This window comes from Scyliorhinus canicula, chromosome 12, assembly GCF_902713615.1.
Source record: "Scyliorhinus canicula chromosome 12, sScyCan1.1, whole genome shotgun sequence".
In the NCBI taxonomy this organism is placed as follows: domain Eukaryota; kingdom Metazoa; phylum Chordata; class Chondrichthyes; order Carcharhiniformes; family Scyliorhinidae; genus Scyliorhinus; species Scyliorhinus canicula.
Window position 1 is genome coordinate 93,900,231 of NC_052157.1, and position 27,804 is coordinate 93,928,034.

Here is a 27,804-nt window from a genome sequence, read left to right on the forward strand (position 1 = left end):
TTACGCTGCGCATTTCAATGATCTAGTACCTGACCAGTCGTGATAAGAATTTGATTCAATACTCCAATTGTGGCTTAAAGAGGGATTATGAATTTTCAGTAGATTGGTCTGCTTCAGTCGTTAATACCTCAATTATGAAGTCCAAAATCCAATAAGCGTTGACTACCATTTTATTGTTTACTGCAACAGTGTTTTCTTCCAATTCTGAACTTCTGCGGAACTCCTCCGCGTAACGTAGTAACCCCACCTTATCATTTGGAAACAAAACGTCAATTTAGGGTGGCCAGTCTGCCTTGCCTGCACATCATGTGGGCATTGCAACCGTTGTATTAATCCATTGATTAGGTTGTTGAAAATCCACGTTGACGTCCTCAGATGCGTTACCCAGATCAGCCTTTCCACTTTTCACTTTATTCAAAAATCTATGAACTTATTGAAACAGGCTTTTCTTTTAATTCAAACCGAGAATGATTCACTTTATTGAGCTAAATTCTAATTCATTAACGTTTCTTGAACGTCGCATGTTAAATTGATCCTGGCAATACATTTTCAATCAGCATGTCCTATTCTCCGAAGTTACATAAGCGTCTTCTATATACATACGTGAATTCTCACGTATAAATTGTGGTCACTAATTACTCATGATCTCTCAACATATCACGCATATGTCACAGACAATACGCTTGCCACTCTAATGTGCGGCAGCGCATCCCCGACCTGACATGCAAGTGCTAGAAAATGACTATCTCCAGCAAGACAAATGTAACCAACATCATTTAATATTAACAGGGCGTCCAATTTCTGAATCCCAGACTGTCAACATCCGCGGGGCCCATATTGACCAACATATATAATGAGCAATACCTTCGATCGCTGCAAGAGACGGTCCGATTTAGGAATCCTCCGGCGAGAAAACATGACTCATCAACACCATTTCTCCATCTACAAGACAAACGTTATTCGCGTGGTTGAAATCCTTCCACTTCCCCTGATGTGGGAATGTCAAATAAAACACAAGTAGCTCGACGCTTTGCTGAGCAAAGCATCCCGCTGGATTAGCTCCCCATTCACAAACATCAACTCCTTCCCTCATCAATGTACAGTTGCAATAGTGTGCGCATCAAAACGCAGTGAGTCGCCAAAGCTTCTCATACAGAGGCTTCCAAACCCACGTCCGTTCCTATCAACAAGGAGTAGGACAGTACCTATCTGACGATCGCCACTAGGCATTACACAACATATGGACTTCGAAATGTATCGCCTGGTCTTCACGGTCGCTGGATCAAATGTCTGGAATTCACGCCCTAACACTTTACGTATTTCACGCACCAACCACATAGATTTCAGTGGATCAGGAAAGCACCTGATGAAGACCTTCTCAAGGGGAATACATCCTGAAGCAGCCGGCGAAATTTGCCAATGGATTTCAATCAGGAGAGGTGTGAGGTCATGGATTGGACAGAACAAACACTGCAAGGGAATGCATGATGGACAGCAGAAACCTGGGAAGCACCGCGGATCAGAGATAAATGTTTGTGCATGTACACCGGTGCACGTACACCGGTCGCAGACCAGCTGGATAAAGTGATTAAGAAGACATGTAGTATCATTGACATTATTAGGCAATGCAACAGGTTTTGGGGCAAAGAACTTCAGCTAAAACTGTACAAGACGTTGGTTCGGCCACAGCTAGAATATTGTCTGCAGTACTGGAATCAACATCATAGGCTGGATGCGATAGCACTGGAAAGGGTGAAGAGGGAAGTCACCAGTATTTTGCGTCTGCTGGAGAATTTTAAACATGAAAATAGATTGCATATAAGGAATCTGAGGAGGGTACGGGACATGATTGAGATGTACAAAATTATGAGTGGCATAGAGATAGTAGACAGGGAGAAACATTTGCTATTGCTGGAGGGATAAATGACCAGTTGGCTTAGATATATGATAACGAGCAGGCGGTTCAGAGGGGATCTGAAGAAAAAACTGTTTTAGCCAGAGGGTTGTGGGAATTTGGAAGTCGCGACCTGAAAGGGTGGTGCAGGCGAAAACGCTCATAATATTTAAGAAGTGTTTAGATATGTCCAAAAGGCACACAAGTGCAAGAAAAGTTAGGTGGTTAATTTAGAACGGCTCATATTTGATGCGCCAAAGAGCGATTTCTGTTCTGTCGGACTTTTGTACTCCATGGCTCGTTGGCGCTGTGATCGCATGAACCAACAAATTCGCATCAACCAACAAATGTATCGGCAAATAACAACAACAAAGTACAAGTATGTATCGTGAACAGTGATATCAGACAGTACTTACGTAGCAGAAAAATGGACGACGATAGCATGCTTTTATTTCCTCTGGGCACAATCGTATTCAAACGTCTTTGTCTCCTAGGTCGAACATGCGAACGTTCGCTATGGTTATAGATGTTCCGATGCTTGACATCAAGGAAACAGTGCGACATCAAAAAGCACGAACGATTATCAGGCCTATTGGGGATGGGATATTATGGACATAATACGAACATAAACGAATATGCCAGACCTCTTAACTGCAGGGAGATATCTTTCTGATCATCTTATATCATTGACCTCCGAAGAAACATCTTCAGTTGCGGGATCGATGGCCATTGGCATGGAACTTGATGTGGGGATTTTCAGAATATTCGCCTGACGTTCTCACTCCTTCATTGGGGACGTCGTCCATTCGAGCATGCAGGATGAGTTGTGCAGTAATACGGAATGCGCTGACAACGAGCAGTTAAAATTCGCGCAAAAATTTGCCAACATATTACCAAATCCAAAAAGAACGATCTGAAACTGCCCGAAACATTTAGTGGCATTTGCATCATGAATCTCCCAGGAACAATATGACACTTTTCAAAATTAAATTTAGAGTGCTAATTCTTCTTTTTCTAATTAAGGGGCGATTTAGCATGGGTAATTAACCTACCACGCACTTTTGGTCTGTGGATGTGAGGCCCACGTAGACGCAGGGAGAATACGCAATCTCCGCACTGACAGTGTCCCGCGGCCGAACCCAGATCCTCGGTGCCGCAAGGGACCAGTGCTGCTGTATAGTTCGTTAACACTAAACAGAAAATTAACTGAATCGGTTGTATTGATATCCAGTGAGGGAGAGGTCAACATTTGGAAATTCTGCACCGGAAAACAAACCAGCTGCCTGCGCATTAGGGATACAAAATCTCAGGGGAGATTTGAAGAACGGCCTGGAAAATCCTCACCGGCAAATGAGGACATCTCAGACAGCAGTGTAAAAGGCCTATATCAGGACGGACACGCTTAATTCGCTAGAAACTTCTCCCTCTCCATGGTAAAAATCAAGTCCCTCCAGGACCACAACACCGTGGTTGAATTGCTTAACATTTGCAAGGTGCTCCTCCCGAACTCGTTCAAACACCTACAACATCTCCAGACCAGCGACTTGTGCAACACCAAAGTATTTTACACATAGCATTTCCATACATTCTAGATGTTCTCTATTCACATTTTCCTGCATCGTTGAAAACAATCTAACCCCAGCCACTCACCCAGCTTTGATCACCCTCTCATCACGTATTCCATTCCTCCTTCAGTTCCGGCTTCCCAGTATATTGTTGCGCAAACAAGTGTCGATACACTGTTCTTGATATATACTCCATCCATGTCTTCTTCCACACCTACCATTTCCACGTTGCGCTTATTAGTTCGCTTGTGCCACTGAGATTTCCCATGACACCTTCTCCATCACTTTATTCAATCACTCCTGACACTTCCGATCATTCCTGACTTCACACGTCATTGTCGCCAATCGCACAACCTCCACTGTCTTTCAAAGTTTTCCTCTGAACCCTACCCACGCGAATCACATGCATACCCGCGTTAATTTCGTCCATTCAGCATTCTCCGTTAAACACACAGTCGAAATATTGGCTGTTTTTTTCAGATGTATGAACTCACGCTTTGACGAGCTTTATTGCAATACGCACGGACATCCGAAGATGAACACAACCGAATATTGACGAATCAAATCAATACTATCCTCTCGCAACGCAGTGTGACTAAAGTCGCATGATGTTGAATTGCAACGAATACGTCAAACCTGGATAGTTTCAGCTGAAATACAGTTTCAGAACTGGTGTGTGTGGCTCAGTTAATAATCGAGTGAGCGTTATTAGCACAGTTTTCTAAAAATGATCGTTAGCCAAATCTGCATTCAAAACGTGCCAGGGAGTAAATACAGTTGATCAGTGAGATTGAGTTAAATACGTTGCTCACTGCAGAATATGTGTGCGTGTTTGGCTATGGTGGACTATCCCATCAGAGTGATTGCGATTACTGTGCTCGCAGAGTTTCTGAGCGCGAGGGCTACAGATGATGTCGGCCCAAAGTGGGCTGCTGAAATGAAGAATTGCGTTCCCTCGATTAATCTAACGATGGCATAAGTGCCATTCTTCCCTTTCCTTCCCTCATTTAATATGGCGAAGGGTCTGTGCGGGATACTTTTCTGATCTCTCCTATTCCTTCAATATTGTACGATGATTGTGGAGTGTTTTCATGGTCAGAACCTCATGTGCTCAGATCAACCATGTCTCGCCCAGTCCATGCGCAAACATTATTTTCGCCGCTCCAGATTCAGCTAAACAGCCCTCCAATAATGGTTTCTGTCATTCCCCAGTGTCGCTGCAATAATCCTTTCCTCGCTACATCCAGTCAGTCGCTCGTTTGCTGTTGCGCTTCATGTTCAGTCCCGGGCGCCGTCCTAATTGGTTAATTGTTCTGAAATGCTTGTTATTTTCAAATTGCCATATGTATCTGGAAACAGCAGAGCACTTTAGAGACGACATGGGCTGTTATCAACGCGAATGTGAGCAAATAATTCGTTGTTCTTGCTGTTATTTCGGTTCTTGAGTAGAACTGATCGATGTCTTGTATACTTCCATTACAGAGATTGAAATTTTGAAAAAGAAGTTGGCGGAGTCAGGTGAGTGAAGACTGAATATGGCCGATGAGACCATCACAGTGGCATTGTTTGATGTTGGATTATATGCAACGGCACTTTGTGAGCACGCCCGCAAAATAAACAGCATGTTTTTGAATTTCTAATAGCGGCTGTCAATTTGTGTGTGAAATGCATATGTGCCAGATGATCAACTTGATAAAACACGACACTAGTAATGCTATTTTTTGAAATGCTGCGCTGTTTCGATTCACGGAAACTGTAGCATGAATAAAGCAACACATGTTTTCCCCAAACCTCTCCATCAGGCACAATGATAATCTCGTGGACAGTTTCCCTATATTACTGGACCTCTCAAACTCCAGTTTTATTTTTTATTCAACCGGTTATTAAAAATTGAGCTTCAATTTACATCTACATATTCGTGATCCAGATCTTCGGATTCATAGAATGCCCAACGTTGGTGGATTGGCCATGCCAAATTGCCCCTTTCGTGTCCAATGATGGATAGGTTGGCCATGGTCAATCCGCTTGGTTACAGGATCGGGCGGTGGAATATGCCTACGGAATGTTATCTATCGGGGATGGGGTCCAAACTCGATGGGCTCAATTGCCACGTTCCGCATTGTAGGGATGTTATAATTCTATTTCAGACTAGGAAACAATAATTGGGAGTGTGCATGGTGTAGATTAGAGTAGTTATTGCTTGTTTGGTGAAGCCTTGATGCGCTGAAGGCCCGCTTCTCTCCTGCATGATTCTATGCTACCACAAAATAACAATGTTAGTATCCCCTTCATGAAGATATACAGCATAGATCTGAATAGCGATGACTCCAGTACAGATTCTCGAACATTTCACTTATTTATCTTAAGTCAGTTGAATACCAATGTATGGATTAGGCGTTTCATTGATACGTATGCCAGCTTAGATTCCCAAAAAGCGTATTGATTTCCATTCTGTAATAGAACTGTTCTTCAGGAGGACGGCATTGGCAAAGATAAGTGTGGCGCACAAACGTATGATGAGGATACATTGAATTTCAGTATAGATTATACAGATAGCACGCCCACACAAAGCTGATGTCACCAATAGGCAGCACAGTGATTAGCAACATTGCTTCATAGCGCCAGGGTTCCGGGTTCTTTTCCCGGCATGTGTCACTGTAGAACATAGAATAGTACATAGAACAGTACAGCACAGAACAGGCCCTTCTGCCCTCAATGTTGTGCCGAGACATGATCACCCTACTCAAACCCACGTACCCACCCTATATCCGTAACCCAACAACCCCCCCCCCCCCCCCCCTTAACCTTACTTTTTTATTAGGACACTACGGGCAATTTAGCATGGCCAATCCACCTAACCTGCTCATCTTTGGACTGTGGGAGGAAACCGGAGCACCCGGAGGAAACCCACGCAAACAGGGGGAGGACGTGCAGACTCCACACAGACATTGACCCAGCCGGGAATCGAACCTGGGACCCAGGAGCTGTGAAGCATTTATGCTAACCACCATGCAACCCTGCTGCCCCCCATGCTACCCTGCTGCCCCATGCTACCCTGCTGCCCCTGTGCAAGTGTTCCCGTGTCAGAATGGGTTTCATCTGGGTGCTCCAGTTTCCTCACACAGGTCTCAAATGACGTGCTGTTAGGTGAATTGAACAGTTTGAATTGGCCCTCATAGTACCCGAACAGGCGTCCAAGTGTGGGAACTGGGGGATTTTCACAATAACCTCATTGCAGTATTAATGTAAGCCTACTTGTGAAAATAATAAAGATTATTGTTAATAGTAAATTAAACAGTGATGCACTTGAAGTTCTGTAAATAATTCGTGTCACCAATTGTACACATTATTTCGCTAAAATAATCGTTTGCAATTCGAAAATTAGAACGAAAATCTATAATGATGATCTGATGGTGGGGTCGATTCATTTGAAATGGTGATATTAACATATAAGTATAAGTAGGCCATTCGTCCCGAAAGCCTGCTCCACCATTGATTCTGATCACGGCTGGCCATCTAATTCGATAGCCTGATCTTGTTGCCTCCCTCATATACTTTGATCCCTCTGGCTCAAATCTACCAAACCTCTTCTTGAAAACATACAATGTTTTTCCTCAGCTGATGTCTGTGCTGGATAATTCCACAGGCTCAACACTTTCTTCGTGACTTTTCCTAATCTCCATCTTCAAAGGTTTACTGCATATCGGTAGCTTATGACTTCTGCTTCGGGACCCCACCAAATCGGGATCCTCCGTCCTGCATCCACACTACCTGGCCTGCGTGAATATCATTAGGTTTCTACGGGATCCCCCCTGATTCTGCAAAACTCCAGCAAATACAATCATAACCTCCTCAATCTCTCCTCACACATCAGCTGTGTCATACCCGGTCACAAGTTGGCAAACCTTCTGAGCACTCCTTCGAAAGCATTAAAATTATTCCTCAGATAAGCAGACAAAACTGCACACAGTATTCCTGGTGATTCCTCGCCACAACCATGTACAATTGCAGGCGGACATATATTCTTGTTCCTGTACTCTCACCTTCTCGGTATGAAGGCCAAATTACCATTTACCTTCTTTACCGCCAGCTGCACTGGAGTAAGAGGACACCCAGATATCGTCGCACATTACCATCCCATAATTTATAGCCCTTCAGAAAATAACCCGCTTTCTTGTTTTTGCAACCAAAGTGGATAACCTCGCATTTATCCAAATTATACTGCATCTGCCCCACACGTAAACTTGCCCAAATCACTCAAACACCTCTGAATCTTCCTCACAGCTTACCAGCCCAATCAGCTTTGTGCCATCTGCAAATGAGGCGGCAATATATTTAGTTTCCATATAACAGTCATGAATATAACTTGCAAATATCAGGAGTCCTAACCGATCTTTCCGATATCCCACTAGTCACTGTTTGCCACTTGCAAAAATATCCAGTTATTCATACCCTTTGTTTCCTGTCTGCCAATCATAGAGTCATTGGTGTTTAGAGCATAGAAACAGTCCCTTAGGCCAAGCATAACCATGCCTTCCACTTTATATCACTAAGCAAGTCCTACTTGCCCGCATTTGGCCAATATCGCTCTATACCCACCCTGCCCATGCAAATGTGAAACTACTTTTGAAAACAAAAAATACGTCTCCAGCAGCCCGATCAAGATGTTCTCATTTTTTTGTATCTCTCCCCCTCACGTTAAATCTATGCCTTCTAGCTGTAGAATCCTCTATCTTTGGGAAAATATGTTGACCTCACCTATGTTACTCATTATTTTATCGACAACTACAAGATCAGCGTTAATCATCCTACGCTCCAGGGAAAAAAATCCAGACTCTCCATCTCACTCATACCATAAAGTCCTGGCAGCACCCTCGTAAATTTCTGCTGCACACGTTCTGGGTTAACAATATACTTGCTGCAATATGGTAACCATTAGTGAACACAATATTCCTTGTGTGTTCTTACCAATGCCTTGCACAACTTCAACAAGACGTCACAACCGCTATATTCAATATTCTTACCAATAGAGCCTGGAACGCTGAATGCCTTGTTCACCACCCGGTCGACTTGCGACACCACCTTCAAGGATCTGTGAACCTGTACTCGTGGATCTGTTTTTTCTGTACCTCTCCCACCTCCCTACCATTAACTGAGTAGGTCCTGCCCTCATCTGACATGCCAAAATGCATCACTTCACATGTATCCATATTGAACTCCATGTGGCATTCATCAGTCCATTGGCCCAATTGGTAAAGATCCAGTTGGAATTGTATATAACCTTCTTCACTACCCACTCTCCACCAATCGTTGGGTCATCTGCAAACTTACTACCCATGCTTCCTACATTTTCATGCAAAGCATGTATATACATAACAAATAAAAGTGAATCAGCACCGATCCTTGAGGCAGACAGGCCTACAGTTTGAAAAACAACCGTCCACAACCACACTTTAGCTTTGATCGTCAACCCAATTTCGTATCGAATTGCCCACCGCGCCCTGGATTCTTTGAGTTTGAACGTTTTTCAGCAACCTACCATGCAGTATCTTCCCAAAAGTGTGGCGACCATTTAGACACCGACGACCGCAATCCCCTCATCTACCATCTTGGTTACCCATTCAAAATAGTCAATCCAATTCGTGAGACATGTCTTTCCCCTTACAAAGAAATACAGACTTTTCCTAAGCAGGCAGACAGGAATATTCCCTTCCAGTCGGGGAACATATCAGCAGTCAAGAGCATTCAGCCTCTGATCTTCGGGTGAGCATACTCCAAAGCGTCTCTCAGGGAGCTCTGCAATGCTGAATCGCCGAGCAGGAATGCATAGCCACGTCCCACACACATGAGTAAAGCTTCAACCGGGACCTTGGATTCATGTCGCATTACGTTCACACCCCCCCCCCCCCCGCCCCCCATCCACCACGACTAACTGGCCTGGGCTTGCGAAATCCTACTATCTATCCTGGCTTGAGGCAATTTACATATCTTTAACCTGTGATTACCCCTCTCTCCAGTTGTCTGCGTCTGGACATGTAGACTTAATTACCGGAGAAAACAAGCATTCAAAGTATCGTATTGCAGCTTTGACTTGTCTATATATATGTTTCTACAACCCACCTCTTCATTCACCTGAGGGAGGAGCAGTTCTGCAACAGCTCGTGATTCGAAACAAACCTTTTGGACTTTAACCTGGTGTTGTCACACTTCTTACTGGACTTTTGCTAATTGTCCCTTGCCTGTCTAAATGCCTGTAAATCCTTTTCCTAAGAACACCTTCTGACAAATTACCGGCTACAGAAGTAATGCTCACCAGTCCATAGTTCCCCGCCAGATCATTACTGCTCTTCTGAACCAAGGGCACAACATTTGCTCCCCTCCATTCTTCAGGCATCTCTCCTATGGCTATCAATGATTCAACTATTTCTACTACGGGATTCGCAACTTCCTCCCTTGGCGCCCACAATATGCTGACACATATTTCATCAGGTCCAGGCGATTTATTTACCATGACCCCCTGTAATATATCAGCACCCTCTGATTTGTAATATGTACACCGCCTCAAGACATCAACTTTTTATTTCCCCAATTTCACTGACATTCGTTGGTTTCTGAACAGTAAATACTGACGAGAAATATTCATGTTGGACCTCTCCCATGCCTTGTAGACCCGCACAATGTGTCCTTGTTTACCCGTTAGAGACCCAACGCTGCACATAGTCCCTCTTTTTCCCTGTATTAATGTCTAAAATCTCTGTGGATTTTCCTTTGACTCTTCTGCCAAGACAATCTCATGTCCCATCTTTCCATGTCCCATCTTTCCCTCGTGATTTCTCTTTTTACTGTACTTCGCCAAGCTCTATACACTTCGAGGGATCCAGTTGGTCCCAGATGCCTATGCCTGTATAAGCTTCATTCTTCCTTTCGACCATGTCCTCAATATCCCGATTCATCCAAAGTTCTCTCCTCCTACTGGCCTTTTCTTCACACTAAGAGAAAAGATCTCACGCTGAACACCAATTATCACACCTTTGAAATACTCACACTTACCAGCTGTCCCCTTGCCTTTACGAAGGCTGCTCAATCATTTTTTGAACGTTCCCGCCGAATACCATCGAAATTGTCCACATTCGAATTTAGCATTGTATATTTTGGGCCAGAATGATCATTCTTCGTAGATATCTTAAAACGAATGGAATTATGGTCACAGGTCCGTAAATGAACCCTCACTAACACATTTGTTATCTGTCATGAGAGCGTTCCTTTAAGAAATGGATGTTTAAGCACCGTACCGTTAAGAAATGGAGCAGCTGATATTACTGAAGTGACGTCAGAGGGTGGGCTAAGCTGAGTTTAGCGCACTTCTGCTTTTTGGGAGTTTTAGTTTCAGTTTTGATTTAAAAAGAGCTTGGGTGTTTCTGTGCTTGCAGTAAGCTGGATCTGCTGTGATCTCTGCCAGGAAAGAATATCTCTGAATCATTTGGGTGATTTAAACTCATAATAGTAATGTATTTAACCTGATGTGTTTCTGTTTAAAGGTGTTAACTCTTTTGGAGGTTTGAATGAACATTTTCAGGGATTATTTAGTGTTGCATTATTTTAGGTGTTAGCTTTGAAGTAAGGTGTGTTAAGGGATCCAATGTTTATTTTAAAAGGTTAAGTTTAATTCATGGAATAAACATTGTTTTGTGTTTAATAACCCACGTGTCCACAATTGTAATACCACATCTGGAGACCAAGCCACGTGCTTCAAAAGCAACAATACATTAAAGGTAGAGGTTGGTTGAACTCCATGATACATTTTGGGGTTCTGAAAACACGGCTCCCATAAAAATTAAGGCCTCAAGGGGGATCAAAGTCTATCTATTGGATTGGCTTTTTTGAACTTAAAGTAAGAGAAGGGTTGTTGCTTTTCCGGTGTAGTATTTTTGTTTAAGTGGGGAGAGTGTTGTGAATATTGGCTCTTTCTGAGGCTCAGAAGTTTTTGGGGGTGGAGAATGTCACACGCAGTACATTACGGACTGAGGCGAAAAGCAGACTGTTAGATTTGGCAAAAACAATGCAGTTAACATCACCTGACAAAATGGGAACAGATAAGGTAATTCTGGCGGTGGTTAAGTATTTGAAGTTGCCTGAGATAGAGTTTGGCTGATTGGAAATGGTAAAATTTATTTTGCAAATTAAACAATTGGAACATGATCAATAATTAAAACGGCTTGAATACGAAATAGAGGGAGAGAGAGAGGTAAAAGTAAGAGAGAGAGGGAGAGAGGAAACAGAAAGAGAGAGAGACAGAGAGAGAGAGGAAAAAGAAAATCAGTGAGAAGAAAGGAGAAAAGAATGAATAGCCCTGGCAGAACAAAAAGAAAAAGAAAGGGAGATCTAGATCAATGAAAAAGATAAGAAGAAGGAGTTTGAACTTCAGAAAATGGCCATGAAACATGAGAGTCAATTAAAATTGGCAAACATAAAGCGAAACGTACAGTTGGATGATAGTGATGAGGATAGTGAGTAAAAGCGTCATAGACGAAGGCTTGGTGGGAATCTATTTAAATATGTCCAAGCATTGCCAACGTTTGACGAGAAGGAAGTGGAAGCCATTTACATTTCATTTAAGAAGGTAGCTAAATAAATGATATGGCCACAGGACATGTGGGTGATACTGACTCAAACAAAGCTGGTAGGTAGAGCTTGTGAAGTGTTTGCATCACTGCCGAAGGAGGTATCTGGAATGTATGAAGAGGTGAATAAATCCATCTTAAGTGCATATGAGCTAGTGCCTGAAGATCACAGACAAAGGTTCAGAAATTTAAGGAAATAATTTGGTCAAACATCCTGCATTTTGAAAGGCTCAAACAGCAATTTTGATATGTGGATAAGGGCTTTGAAAATAGATCGAACGTATGAAGCTCTCAGAGAAATTATACTTTTGGCGGAGTTTAAAAATTAAATTCCTGATGTAGTGAGAACTCTTGTGGAAGAACAAAGGGTTAAAACTGCAAGATTATCAGCAGAAATGTCAGATGATTACGAATTAGATCATAAATCAAAGATTGGTTTCTGACATCAGTTTCAACCGGTGAGGGATCGAAACTGGGGACATGAGAAACACTCAAGTGGTAAAGGTAATGTCAAGGTAATGGTGATCTGATGGGAGACAAGAAGGAGAGTGTACCCCAGATTAAAAAAGAAATACAGGAGGGTGGAAATGAAATGAAAAGTTTCAAATGTTTTCACTGCGATAATCTAGGCCATATAAAGTCACAGTGTTGGTGGTTGAAGAAATGCACTGGAAAGGCTGTTGTGGGAAAACAGGATAAGACAGTGGGATTGTTAGAGCGTAAAGGAAAGTCCAAGGGAAGCTAAGGAGGTGCAAACGATTGTACAGCCTGTTCAAGAAGTAATTGTTAAGAACATGCCAGCTGTCTTTAAATAATTTACTTGTGTGGGTAAAGTTTGTTCATGTGTATCAGGACGAGCAGGTAAATAAGTCACAATTTTAAGAGATACAGGGGCTAGTCAATCTTTAATGGCAAGAGATAAGGAATGATGTAGTTTGGGAAAAATGTTGCCAGAAAAGGTGGTGATATGCGGAATTCAGTGTGAGAGGAGTAGCGTTCCATTATATATGATAAGGTTGGAAAGTCCAGTGAAGAGTGGTGAAGTGGTACTCGGAGCAATTGAGAAACTATCCTGTCCAGGAATACAGTTTATCTTGGGTAATATATTGCTGGATCGCAGGTGGCAATGATGCCTATTATGGTTGATATGCCAGTGGAAAATCAGACAACTGAAGTGTTGAAGGACGAATATACTGGGATTTGTCCGGATTGTGTCGTTATCCAGTCGCAACGTCACAGGTTAAGACAAGAGGAGAAATGAAAGAGTAAAGATGACGTTAAAGTGCAATTATGAGAAACGATTTTTGATCAGATGGTTGAAAAAGAACAAGAACAGGTGGAGGATGAGGCGGATATTTTTAGTTCAGGAAAATTGGCGGAGTTACAACAGAAAGATGTATAAATAAAACGGTTATATCAGAAAGCATATACGGAAGAGGAGTCTGTGAGTATACCAGAGTGTTATTACCGTAAAAGTGATGTCTTCATGAGGAAATTAAGACCTGTACCTATGCAGGCGGATGAAAAGTGGGCAGAAGTTCATCAAGTAGTATTGCCGGTGGGGTACAGAAATTAGCTGTTGCGAGTTGCCTTTGAGGTACCAGTGGGAGGTCATTAGGGAGTCAGTAAAACTCCAGCCAAAATCCAGAAACATTTTTATTGGATGTAGTGAAATTTTGTCAATCATCTCACACATGTCAGGTGACAGGGAAGCCTCAGTCAGTGATGCAATCAGCGTCCTTAATACCCATTACAGCACTTGAGGAACGTTTTACGAGGGTCTTAATTGTTTGTGTAGGACCGCTTCATAAAACAAAAAATTGAATCAATATCTTTTGACTATAATGGATGTGGCTCCTAGGTTTCCAGAGGCCATTCCAGTACGTAATATTACAGCTGAAAGGATTGTGGAGGAGCTGCTTCAATTCTTTACTAGATATGGACTACCCGGGACAGCACGGTGGCCTAGTGGTTAGCACAACCGCCTCACGGCGCTGAGGTCCCAGGTTGATCCCGGCTCTGGGTCACTGTCCGTGTGGAGTTTGCACATTCTCCCCATGTCTGCGTTGGTTTCGCCCCCACAACCCAAAAATGTGCAGAGTAGGTGGATTGGTCACACTAAATTGCCCCTTAATAGAAAAAATAATTGGGTAATCTAAATTTATAAAAAAAAGATATGGACTACCCACAGAAATTTCATCCGATCAAGGATCAAATTTTACTTCAAAGTTATTCAAAGAAGTTATGGATAGCTTCGTAATAAAACAATTTAAATCAACTGCGTATCATCCAGAATCGCAGTGAGCGTTAGAAAGGTCGCATCAGATTTTAAAGGCAATGTTGAGGGCGTATTGTCAAGATTATCCAGAGGATTGGGATAAAGGATTTCCATTCGTATTGGTTGCAATTAGGGATGCACCTAATGAGTCTACCAAATTTTGTCCTTTTTAACACATTTTTGGTCATGAGGTAAGAGGGCCACTTAAATTGATGATGGAAAAATTGGTGGGTGAGAAATCGCAAATTGAACTATTGGAGTACGTGTCAAATTTTAGGGAAAGATTAAATCGAGCATGTGGATTAGCTAGACAACAGTTGAAAGTTGTACAAAATCGGATGAAACCGGTCGGGAACAAGAAATCCAAAGTTCGTAGTTTTATCAGTGGGGATTAAGTTTTAGTGTTGTTACCAGTGGTAGGCGAGCCTTTAAAAGCTACGTTCTGTGGACCGTATCAGATTGAAAGGAAATTAAGTGAGATTAATTATGTGGTAAAAACTCCTGTGTCATGTGAATATGCTTAAAATGTACTTTAAAAGGGACGGAGAGAAAAAGGAAGTTTTAGGGATTGTCAGTCAAAGTGACGAACCAAATCCAGATGACTGTGAATTTGACATACTCAAATTAAATGGGAAAATTAGGATGTTCTTCAAAATTGGGATGAATTGTTAAGTTACCGTCCAGAGGAAAAACGAACTGACCTGAAAGAGTTATTGATATCACATGCGTATGTTTGTAGAGATACATTGGGAAGCACGAAAATGGCTTTACATGATGTAGATGTGGGAAATGCTGTTCCGATCAAACAACATCCATATCGGCTTAATCCTTTAAAATTGGCACAGGTTGACAGAGAGATTGAGAGTGTGCTGAAAAATGGCATAATTGAAGTGGGTTGTAGCCAATGGAGCTCACCCATAGTGATGGAACCTAAACCAGACGTTACCCAAAGGTTGTGTGTGGACTATCGAAAGGTGAATGCAGTTATAAAAGCGGATTCTTATTCTATCCCACGTTTAGGATTGCATTGAGAAAGTAGGACAATCTGCTTTTATTTCCAACCTACAGACATGGAAAAACAATTTGAACATCGTATGAAGTTCTTCGATCGACTTCATGAGGCGGGTTTGGTGATGAAACTAGCGGAAAGTCAATTTGGAGAAGCCCGAATCACATTCCCTGAGGAGTTTCTAAAACCCTCAAGACGAAGGGAAATAATGCGATTTCTTCGGATTTGGTCGAACATATGTGCAACAGCTTTGTGGCGTGATTCCTGTGATTACTCCACTGCTGGACTTGATAAACAAACGTTAAAAATGTCAAAGGACAGTGGACTTTCAACAGGCATGTGACTGCCTGAAAGCTGTGATAACCGATGTTCCTATATTGGAGAATTGCAAGGGACTCTGTGTTCAGATTGAACTGAAGCATCGAACTTTAAAGGGAACTGCCGAGGCGTAGATGCATGGAGTGATCGTGCATGGACTTTGTTGTTCAAAGAGACTGAACGGGAAATACGGAATTTATTATTATGCCTGTTTGAGTGTATTGTTGTTTTTGTGAAACGACAAATTATATTTACTGCTTACATTTCTTAGTGGATGGTGCAAAAGTGAAAAATGAAACCATCTTGAAGTGATTGGTTTATTCTTTTCTTGGGGGGAGGTGTCATGTGAGCGTGTCTTTAAAAAATGGATGTTTAAGCAAGCTACCATTAAGAAATAGGGCAGCTCATATTACTGATTCCATTCAATTTAATTTCACACGCTAATACCTTACCTGGGATTTTATTGAAAGCCTCTTCAACTCCCAAATACACCACTTGCACTGGCTTTCCTTCATCAAATCTACGAGTTACATCCTCAAATAATTCCAGTAGTTCTGTCGAGCATGATTTCCCTTCCTTCATTCCATGTTGACTCTGCCGATCATACGAATTTTCCCAACGTTCCCTGTCATAAACGTGTTTGATAATGGCTTCGGCATTTTCCATACGAGCGACGTGAGGAGGACGAGTCCATGACTCTCTGTTTTCAGTCGACTTCCTTTTTTTAAATAGTGGGGTTACATTACCTACTTAACAATCTGTTGGAACTGTCCCATAGTCTATAGACTCTCGAAAGATAATCATCAATGCATCCGCTATTTCTAGAGCCACATTCTTAAATGCTTTGGTATGTAGATTATGAGACACTGGGAATTGATCATATTTCAACATCATCAAGTTCCCACAATTGTTTTTCCATGTTTGCATATATAACTCAATGAACTAATTCAGCAGGGGGGTGGGAACCTAAATTGTAGTCACAGTGTATAGGATGTTGAGAGCAGTGAGGTCAGGGATAGGGTTAAAAGTTCGAAAGAGGGCACTGGCAAGCAACACGCTGATTTGAAGTGTGTCTACTTCAACGCCAGGAGCATCCGGAATAAGGTGGGTGAGCTTGCAGCATGGGTTGGTACTTGGGACCTAGGATTTAGATGTTTCTGTGAGAACAGAGAAGATGGTAAAAGAGCGGGGTGTGTGGCATTGTTAATCAAGGAAAGTATTACGGCAGTAGAAAGGACGTCTGAGGACTCGTCTGCTGAGGCAGTATGGGCCGAGGTTAGGAACAGGGGATGAGAGGTCACCCTGTTGGGAGTTGTCCATAGACATCCGAATAGTTTAAGAGATGTAGTGGAAATGATTGCAAAGATGATTCTCGACAGGAGCGAGAGTAACAAGTAGTAGTTATGGGGGACGTTAACTAAACAAATATTGACTGGAAATACTATAGTTCGAGTAATATAGATGGGTCAGTTTTTGTGCAGTGTGTGCAGGAGGGTTTTCTGACACAGTGTGTAGACAGGCCAACAATAGGCGATGCCACATTGGATTTGGTACTGGGTAATGAAACCGGCCAGGTGTTAGATTTAGATGTAGGTGAGCACTTTGGTGATAGTGATCACAATTCGGTTATGTTTTCTTTAGCAATGGGCAGGGATACGTATATACCGCAAGGCAAGAATGATTGCTGGGGGAAAGGCAATTATGATGCTACTCGGCAAGATTTAGGATGTATAGGATAGGGAAGGAAACTGCAGGGGATGGGTACAATCGAATTGTGGAGGTTTTTCAAGGAACAGGTACTGCGTGTCCTTGATTAGTATGTACCTGTCAGGCAGGGAGGAAGTTGTTGAGCAAGGGAACCGTGGTTTACTAAGAGAATTGAAACACTTGTCAAGAGGAAGAAGAAGGCTTATGTTAGGATGAGACATGAAGGCTCAGTTAGGGCACTTGAGAGTTACAAGTTAGCCAGGAAGGACCTCAAGGGAGAGTTAAGAAGAGCGAGGAGAGGACACGAAAAGTCGTTGGTGGATAGGATCAAGGAAAACCCTAAGGCTTTCTATAGGTATATCAGGAACAAAAGAATGACGAGAGTAAGATTAGGGCCAATCAAGCATAGTAGTGGGAAGTTGTGTGTGGAATCAGAGGAGATAGGGGAAGCGTTAAATGGATATTTTTCGTCAGTGTTTACACTGGAGAAAGACAATGTTGTCGAGGAGAATACTCGGGTTCAGTCGACCAGGCTAGATGGAATTGAGGTTCATAAGGAAGAGGTGTTAGAAATTTTGGAAAGTGTAAAAACAGATAAGTCCCCTGGGCCAGACGGGATTTATCCTAGGATTCTCTGGGAAGCCAGGGAGGAGATTGCAGAGCCTTTGCCCTTGATCTTTATGTCGTCTTTGTCGACAGGAATAGTGCCGGAAGACTGGAGGATAGCAAATGTTGTCCCCTTGTTCAAGAAAGTGAGTAGAGACAACCCTGGTAATTATAGACCGGTGAGCCTTACTTCGGTTGTGGGTAATATGTTGGAAAAGGTTATAAGAGATAGAGTTGATAATCATCTGAAAATACCAAGTTGATTTGCGATAGTCAACGCGGTTCTGTGAAGGTAGGTCGTGCCTCACAAACCTTATTGAGTTTTTTGAGAAGCTGACCAAACAGGTGGACGAGGGTTAAGCGGTTGATGTGGTGTATATGGATTTCAGTTTGGCGTTTGATAAGGTTCCACACGGTAGGCTATGGCAGAAAATAAGGAAGTATGGGATTGAAGGTGATTTAGCGGTGTGGATCAGGAATTGGCTAGCTGAAAGAAGACAGAGGGTGGTGGTTGATGGAAAATGTTCGTCCTGGAGTTCAGTTACTGGTGGTGTATGTTTTGTTTTGGGGCCACTGCTGTTTGTCATTTTTATAAACGTCATGGAAGAGAGAGTAGAAGGATGGGTTACTAAATTTGCAGATGGCACGAAGGTCGGTAGAGTTGTGGATGGTGTTGAAGGATGTTATAGGATACAGAGGGACATTGATAAGCTGCAGAGCTGGGCTGAAAGGTCGCAGATGGAGTTTAATGCAGAAAGGTGTGAGGTGGTTCACTTTGAAGGAGTAACGTTAATGCAGAATACTGGGCTAATGGCAATATTCTTGGTAGTGTAGATGAACAGAGAGAACTCGGCATCCAGGTACATAAACCCCTGAAAGTTGCCACCCACGTTAATAGGGCTCTTAAGAATGCATATGGTAGGGCAGCACGGTGGCCTAGTGGTTAGCACAACCGCCTCACGGCGCTGAGGTCCCAGGTTCGATCCCGGCTCTGGGTCACTGTCCGTGTGGAGTTTGCACATTCTCCCCGTGTCTGCGTGGGTTTCGCCCCCACAACCCAAAAATGTGCAGAGTAGGTGGATTGGCCACGCTAAATTGCCCCTTAATTGGAAAAAATAATTGGGTAATCTAAATTTATAAAAAAAAAAAAGAATGCATATGGTGTTCTAGCCTTTATCAGTAGGGGGATTGAGTTTCGGAGCCACAAGGTCATGCTGCAGCTGTAGATAACTCTGGTGCGGCCGCTCCTGGAGTACTGCGTGCAGTTCTGGTCACCACATTGTTGGAAGGACGTGGAAGCTTTAGAAAGGGTTCAGAGGAGATTTACTCGGACGTTGCCTGGTATGGAGGGAAGGTCTTACGAGGAAAGGCTCAGGGATTTGAGGTTGTTTTCGATAGAGAGGAGAAGGCTGAGAGGTGACTTAATAGAGACATATAAGATAGTCAGAGGGTTAGATAGGGTGGACAGTGAGAGTCTCCTTCCTCGAATGTTGATGACCAACGCGAGGGGACATAGCTTTAAATTGAGGGGTAGTAGATATAGGACAGATGTCAGAGGCAGTTTCTTTACTCAGAGAGTAGTAGGGGTGTGGAAAGCCCTGCCTGCAACAGTAGTAGACTCACCAACTTTAAGGGCATTTAAGTGGTCACTGGATAGACATACGGATGAAAATGGAATAGTGTAGGTCAGATAGGCTTCAGATGGTTTCACGGGTCGGCGCAACATCGAGGGCGGAAGGGCCCGTACTGCGCTGTAATGTTCTATGTTCTCTGGATTGAATAGAATGACGCATAAACGTCCAGTTAAATTTGGTTATTCATGAAGTAGAATTAAGCTTTGAATTTTCCACATTATGCCTAATTACACTCTTATGTCAAAACGTATTAACCATCACCTGAATTTTCACTCCAAAACCTTCCGTTTCTTAATGAGAGTAATTATTAAGTGTAACTATTTACAGCCTGTAAAATGCATGGAATATGCAACTCCACTACAATCTAAAATCAGGCTATCTGAATTCAAAATTGCAAAACTAATTTGATTAGATTTTTGGCTTACAATTTTTTTAACATTATGGGTTATCGTGCAAGGCTCCGTAGGTTGATATGCAATACAATAAGGTTAATTAGCACATTTGGTGTAATTGTCAAATTAAGTAATTAAAACAAAGAAGAAACATTAGCGAACAGTGCATAGTTACGATCCGGAATGCATATGTTCGAGGGTAATGGAGGGAGGTTGAGTCGAAGCACTCAAAAGAGATTGGTACAGTATTTGTTACGGAATAATGTGCAGGGGTACGTCCAAACATCAGGCGAGTGCTACTGTGTGAATCTCTGATTCAAAGAGCCGGAACCGGCACTATGCTATAATTGGACAACAGTAGAAGCTTGAGTTTCTTCATTGTCTATTTATCTTCATGTTGTACTATTTATGCCACATTGTGTACAAATTAAGGCAAGAAATGGGCACGGTCAATGGATTAGCTTTAAAGTCACGATTTAATTGCATTATAATAGTTGCATATTTAGTTTTAATAACCGCTGAGAAGGGGATTGGCTATGTGTCAGCCCTGCAATAGAGCATGGCTTCAATAACACTGAAAGCATTATCAGCAATAGCTTCCTCAAACTAAAAAACGATCCCCTCAAATTATGTTGAAGGATGTTTGAACGGTTGGGCGACTTTTTCGCTTACATTCCCGGAGAAACGGGGTCTTGAAATTCCGTCCAACGTGTCAGATGCCATTCAAAGTGCCAGAATTTCGGACTTCGATCTCTGGGTGTTGACTCCCTGTGGAGCAGAAGGAAAAACGAAAAATCGTCCTTTATCTAACGCGAACAATACTTTTTCAGAAAAAAAGTATTTCAGGAATGGGAGCGTCACTTCTTCGACCACCATTTATTGCCCGTTAGAAAGTGGTGGTGAGCTGCCTTGTTTAATCGCTGGAGTCTCGTTGGCATAACTGCTCCCACAGTGCTCTTCTGGAGGGGATCCCAGGATGTTGACCCGACGGCAGTGAAGGAGCTGCGATATATTTGCAGGTCAGAAAGATGAGTGACATGGAGGCAAACATCCGGGTTGTTCCGTTCTCATCTATCTGCTGTTTCTGTCCTTCTACATGGTAATATTCCTGCGCCTGGAAGGTGCTGATTAAGAAACCTTGCTGATTTTCTGTAGCCCATCTTGCAGATGGTACACTCATTGCCGCTATGACTTGGTAGTGGAGAAACTGCATACTTTCGGAATGGTTAACACTCATGCCGACTTCTTTGTTGTGAATGGTGTCGTCCTTCATGATGTTTTTCGGGTTTCCCTCATCAAAACAAGTGTAGATAATTCCATTAAACTAATGACTTGTGCCTTGTAGATGTTGGACAGGATTTTGGGGTTCAGAGGTGAGTTCCTCACCGCAAGAATCGAAGTTTTATCCTGCTCTGCTCGCCGCAGAAGTTATATGGCTCGGGCAGTTCAGTTTCCGGTCAATGGTAACAGCCAGGATGTTGATAATGGTAGATTTAGCAGTGGCAATGCCATTGAATGATAGTTAGATGATTGCTTGTTGGAGCCGCCATTGTCTGGCACTTGTGTGTCGCGAATTTAATTTTGGAACAAATAAACCGATGAACGTATTTCAATGTTCACAATATGTGATAAATACCAAAAAGTTTAAATTTCCTGTTCTTATTCACGTCCTTTTCCGTGAGATGTTTTCAGCACAAAACTCAATTAACGACAAAGACTACTGTTCTGATTTATTTCATTGGCTGTGACGATGTTCCTGCATTTTCAGATGGCCGGGGACACCTTCATTGATTTGACATATTTATGATGTGTTCTAAAAATATGTATCCCAAATTACAGAGCGAGATAGAGAATTTACGGCAGGTAATTATGAAGAGGCGGAGACATTTTGTTCGCGGTGTTGAAATCAAATAAAAATAATTTTTAAATGTTGTTAGAAATGTGGTTACTTGCTAATCATCTCCGTGAGAGTCAATGCAAAACCATAGCTTAGGGAAAGAAAATAACATCTGATTGATTCAGCTGACGAATTCAACCGACCAATGTGCATTCAGTATACAGATAGCTTTTGAATCTCCCGATTAATTTCTCAGAATATCGATTTGCGTGAAGCACTGGCACTGCTAAATCATATTCAGGGCACTTGTGCCTAAAACTACTCTGATATTTATTTTCTCTTCTTTGTTCATAATAATTCAATTTAGGGGAAGAGACAACGAATGGGAATGATGGTAAGTAGTGGTGAAAAATTGTGCCTCGTGCCATAATGGGTACCTTATTCGTCTGTGATTATAGAATGTTTTAACGTGCAATAATTCCGAACTAATGTGTAAAAATTTCACTTTGAGAAGTGTCAGGTTTGACAAAGAATCATCTTGACTCGAAAGGTTGGCGCTTTCTTTTCTCTGTGGATCCTGCCAGACCTGCTGATGTTTTCCAGCATTTTCTCTTTGGTAATAATCTCACACTTTGCAACAAAAAAAAATAGAACGGCAACATACTTTCTGAATTCACCCCATACATCTGTTATTTCCCTCCCTAAATGAGAGTTGTGCACAGAGATGCATTTTAGGCAACGTCACTTCACTTCAATCGGCTATTAGTTGTGGCTTTAGCTCCGTTGTAACAAGGACCAGAGGTACTACAGAGTCTGGGATGAATTTCCTAAATGGAAAAAACAATGAGCGGATATATACCACCACGCTGTCAATACATTTGAATGTCCTGATGAGAGGTGTGGAAAGGATGATTCAAGACGTGGATGTCGACAAAGGGAACAAAGGTCGGAACTTTGACAAGTGATGATCATGACAATTTTGGAAAAGACAGCAGCTCTGAAAAAAACATTCTCTTAATCAACAACGTCACCAAACTAAACGTCGGAATTATATATTGAATGCAACAAGTCAGACCCATGGAAAACGTGAACTCAGAAGGAGCTTTTAGAATATGGTGTATGATTGACTGTTGAAAATCTGCCTATTTATGGACCATGAGCCAAATGTAAATTGCCAATAACGGGAACTAGAAAAATAATGTGGAGCGTTATTCGCGTCTAACGACCTGAGGATGACCCGACACGTTTAGTAGCAAGATTCAATTTAGGAGGACTATCAGGCGAGAAGGATTGTAGAGCTCAGACCAACAGTCACTGAAGTTATGGTTAATAGTATTGAAAGCCAATTTCACAATCTACTTACCTCCCGTCCTAACACTTGATAGATAGGTATCTCTGAAATATATCCAACACTTCCTCACAATATCAAACAATAATGACTCCACCACCTTCCGGCGATTTTTCTGAGACAGACGTGGGGGAAAACAGGCCACATCGTCTTAAATGAATTGAATGACCCTGTGAGAGGCACAGTAGCAAAGTGATTATCACTGTCGCTTCACAGCGCGAGGGTACCAGGTACGACTCCAACTTGGTTCACTGTCTGTGTGGAGTCTGCACGTTTTCGCTGTGTCTGTGTGGGTTTCCTCAGGCCGCTCCAGTTTCCTCCCACAAGTTCTGAAAGAGGTGCTTTTTTGGTGAATTTGACATTCTGGATTCTCCCTCGGTGTACCAGAATCGGGGCCAGAGTGTGGCGACTAGTGGCTCTTCATAGTAACTTCGTTGCAGAGTGGAAGTAAGCCTACTTTAGACAAAATAAAGATTATTATTATTTCCCAACAGTGGCGCTTTGTTATCGTCTCTCTCACGAGGGGAAAACATCATAGAGATAGATAAAGTAATACAGCACAGAACAGGCCCTTCAGCACACGATGTTGCTCCCAACTTTTGTCCTGGGTTAATCATAGAATTATGGACAATTTTTCATGGCCAATCCACCCAACCTGCACATCTTTGGACTGTGGGAGGAAACCGGAGTACCCGGTGCAAACCCACGCAGTCATGGGGAGGATGTGCAGACTCCACACAGACAGTGACCCAAGTCAAAATCGAACTTAGGACCCTGGAGCTGTGACAGCCTATGTTCCCAATTTCTGCACTTCAATTCCTTTCTGACAGCATTGTATTTACCCTTCCCCCCATTATAAACCTTGCCCTGTTGCACGCACCTATCCCTCTCCATAACTAAAGTGAAAGTCACAGAATTGTGGTCACTATCTCCAAAATGCTCCCCCTCTAACAAATCACCTGCCCTGGTTCATTTCCAAGTATTAAATCCAATATGGCCTCCCCTCTGGTCGGACAATCAACATACTGTGTTAGAAATGCTTCCTGGACACACTGCACAAACACTACCCCATCCAAACTATTTGATCTAAAGAGTTTCCACTCAATGTTTGGGAAGTTGAAGTCACCCATGACTACTACCCTTTGACTTCTGCACCTTTCCAAAATCTGTTTCCCAATCTGTTCCTCCACATCTCTGCTGCTTTTGGGGGGCCTATAGAAAACACCCAACAAGGTGACTGCCCCTTTCCTATTTCTGACTTCAACCCATATTACCTCGGTAGGCAGATCCCCCTCGAACTGCCTTTCTGCAGCTGTTATACTATCTCTAATTAACAATGCCACCGTCCACCTCTTTTCCCATCCTCCCTAATTTTGTTGAAACATCTATAACCAGGGGCCTCCAACAACCATTTCCGCCCCTCTTCTATCCAACTTTCCGTGATGGTCACCACATCGTAGTCCCAAGTACCGATCCATGCCTTAAGTTCACCTACCTTATTCCTGATGCTTCTTGCATTTAAGTAAACACACTTCAACCAATCTCCTTGCCTGCATGTACTCTCCTTTGTCAGTGTTACCTTCCCCACTGCATCACCATGTGCTTTGGCGTCCTGAATATCGGCTTCCTTAGTTGCTGGACTACAGATCCGGTTCCCATTTCCCTGCCAAATTAGTTGAAACCCTCCCGAAGAGTACTAGAAAACCTCCCCCCCCCCCCCCCCCAGGACTTTGGTGCCCCTCTGGTTCAGATGCAACCCGTCCAGCTTGTACACGTCCCACCTTCCCCAGAATGCGCTCCAATTATCCAAATGCCTGAAGCCCTCCCTCCTACACCATTCCTGCAGCCATGTGTTCAACTTCACTCTCTCCCTATTCCTCGCCTCGCTATCACGTGGCACCGGCAACAAACCAGAGATGACAACTCTGTCTGTCCTGGCCTTTAACTTCCAGCCTAACTCCCTAAACGTGTTTATTACCTCCACACCCGTTTTCCTACCTACGTAAATGTCGGTTTTCACTCTGTTTAATGCGCCTGGATCTTACACTTATTAATAATATCACGACCTAGTATTCTAAACTCCATTGCATAGAGGTCCAACTTCATAAATACGGACTCTTTGAGGCAGCCAAGGTACCAGCAGAGTAAACGTTCTCTGAACCATATCGAACCCATTTAACTGGTTTCGTAAATACTCCAACCAAAACTGTTGGCACAGTATTTTAACATATCGTTCAATCTAATTGAAGTGTAATCGCATCAATAATACAGCGGGCCATATAATTTATTTCTAGTCACACACTTTGATCGAACAATGTAAACTACAGCATTCACCGGAGAATAAGTGATACCAACTGCCCTTTCCGTCCTCAGTTCTCAACGTTCAAGGCACCAAACACGTGTTATGCCTTTTACGTCCTCGGTCCTCACAGTTGAATGCACCGAACATTCGCGTCAGATGAGGCATCACTTCACTTGAACGTCCATCAATTTGGTCAATGTGTTGTTATTATTGACTGCACCAATGCGGGCTGCTCTCCATTTTTGTGTGTGTGGGAGGGGGTGTAGGAGAGTGAGGTCTACACGCTATGAGCGCTTTTCAAAATACGCACGTTCATAAGAAAGCAGGGTATCAGCCTTCCTGTCGCTTACTATTTCCACTCAGAAGCATGCTGTCATTCCCACATGTCTGTTCTTGGCATGCTGCAAATGCTCCAGTGCAGCCTAACGTAAACAGCAACAACAGCACCTTATCTTCCGTTTCCGAAGATTAAACACATCAGGACTCAGCAATCAGTTCAACAGTTTTACTCTCACCCTTTGTTAAAAAAAAAATACAGGTTTCCCAATGAAGCATCCACGCTCATCCCCCACTGGGCCATCTGTCATTTGTTTATTAGTTTTTCTTGCACCGATTACTGAACTTTGCTCTCCTATTAATGCAGTACTATATCTCATATTGCTGCTTTTTCTGGCCCCTTTTACATCTACTGCCGTTAAATTTTCCAGTGCCCGCAAACTATGCATATTTGGTGCACTCTCTCCCAACTGTAACTATCAATGACCTTTATACTGCTCCAGTTGCTCCATTATATAAAAGCAATTTACTGCGGATGCCGAAATCAGAAACGAAAGGGAAAATGCTGGAAAATCTCAGCAAGTCTGGCAGCATCTGTAGGGGGATAAAAGAGCTAACGTTTCGAGTCCGATGACTCTTTGTCAAAGCTAACAGACAGAGAAAGTGGGAAATATTTACACTGTGGAGTGAGAATGAAAGATGAGCCATACCCAGAGAAACCCAGGGAAACTGGGTGCTAATGGCCACAGATACCAAGAAGGAAGAGTGTTAATGACAGTCCCCAGAGAGGACAAAATATGTGAAAGATCAAACAGCAGGTAAACTAACATCAGAGGATGAACTGTGGGTCTGGGGGGAGGGGAAGGGGGAATCAAAGAGTAGATTGGGGGGGGGGGAATTAAATGTATATTAAGAAAGAAAGAAATTGTAAAATACAGTTAAAATGAAATAAAAACAAATGGGTCGACGTTGCTCCATCCCCGGTTATACAATAAACAACACATCACATGGCTCCCTCTATCTCGGTCTAAAGATAAAACAAAGGCTCTCGAAACATGAACGCTATTTAGTTCCCCACAAATGCTGCAAGACCTGATCAGATTTACCACATTGTTTGTTTATTTTCAAATTTCTAGCGTCAGCAGTTTTTTGTTTTTATTTTGTTTGTTTCAATTGTGCTTGACTGACGTATCCTGCCTAGCTGCTTGTCTCCAAAATCGCACGGTTTATTTTATACTAACGATGCTGAATGGTGTAAGTATAAAGATTCATTTGAAAAAATCTTGTCATTCAGTGCGCTCTCAGTAATGACACAGCCAGTGCCATCAAATATAACTCTCCACAAAAACATACGTTCAATACACAGTGTATCAATTGTCCAGTCAAGACTGGATTGCGAGTACTGAATCCAACATTGAAGGAAATGAGTAACGTTTCCTCCTCTATTATTTTCAGATATGAACATATTTGGAAGAAAGAAAAGAGAGATTGGTGCGCAACATGGCACTGGAATAAATGATTTCTAAATATAATCGTAAAATATATGTATTAAACCTGGAGCTATCTCATCATCGCCGCATCCGAAATTTCAATCCTACTAATTATTACCCAAAATGATTCAGTAGAGGGCAGCACGGTGACACAGTGGATGGTACTGATGCCTCACGGCGCCGCAGTCGTAGTTTCGATCCCGGCTTTGGGTCACTGCCGTGTGGGGTTCGCACATTCTCCCCGTGTTGGCGTGGGTTTCGCCCCCCACAACCAAAAGATGTGGAGATTAGGCAGATTGGCCACGTTAAATTGCCCCTTAATTGGATAAAATCAATTAGGTACTCTAAATCTCTTTTCAAATGGTTCGGTAACTATGCCAATTATAAATGTGGTCGAGTATCATTTTCATTTTTCTGGATTTTCTCAGCACTGCACATGGATAATCACTGAGCAATTTAGAACATGGGACATTACAGCGCAGTACGGGCCCTTCGGCCCTCGATGTTGCGCCGACAAGTGAACCTAT

At 42.6% G+C, this 27,804-nt stretch overlaps 1 protein-coding gene across 1 annotated transcript in view; it reads left to right on the plus strand.

Annotated features, from left to right (window-relative positions):
• LOC119974298 (trichohyalin-like) overlaps window positions 1–27,313 on the plus strand; it is a 188,988-nt gene extending 161,675 nt beyond the window's left edge. Inside the window, exons 22-25 of the mRNA XM_038813070.1 lie at window positions 4,942–4,977; window positions 21,864–21,887; window positions 22,229–22,255; window positions 27,243–27,313. Coding sequence (XP_038668998.1) covers window positions 4,942–4,977; window positions 21,864–21,887; window positions 22,229–22,255; window positions 27,243–27,313 — 158 coding nt within the window. The remainder of the gene's footprint in view (window positions 1–4,941; window positions 4,978–21,863; window positions 21,888–22,228; window positions 22,256–27,242) is intronic.
• Window positions 27,314–27,804: the final 491 nt, after the last annotated feature.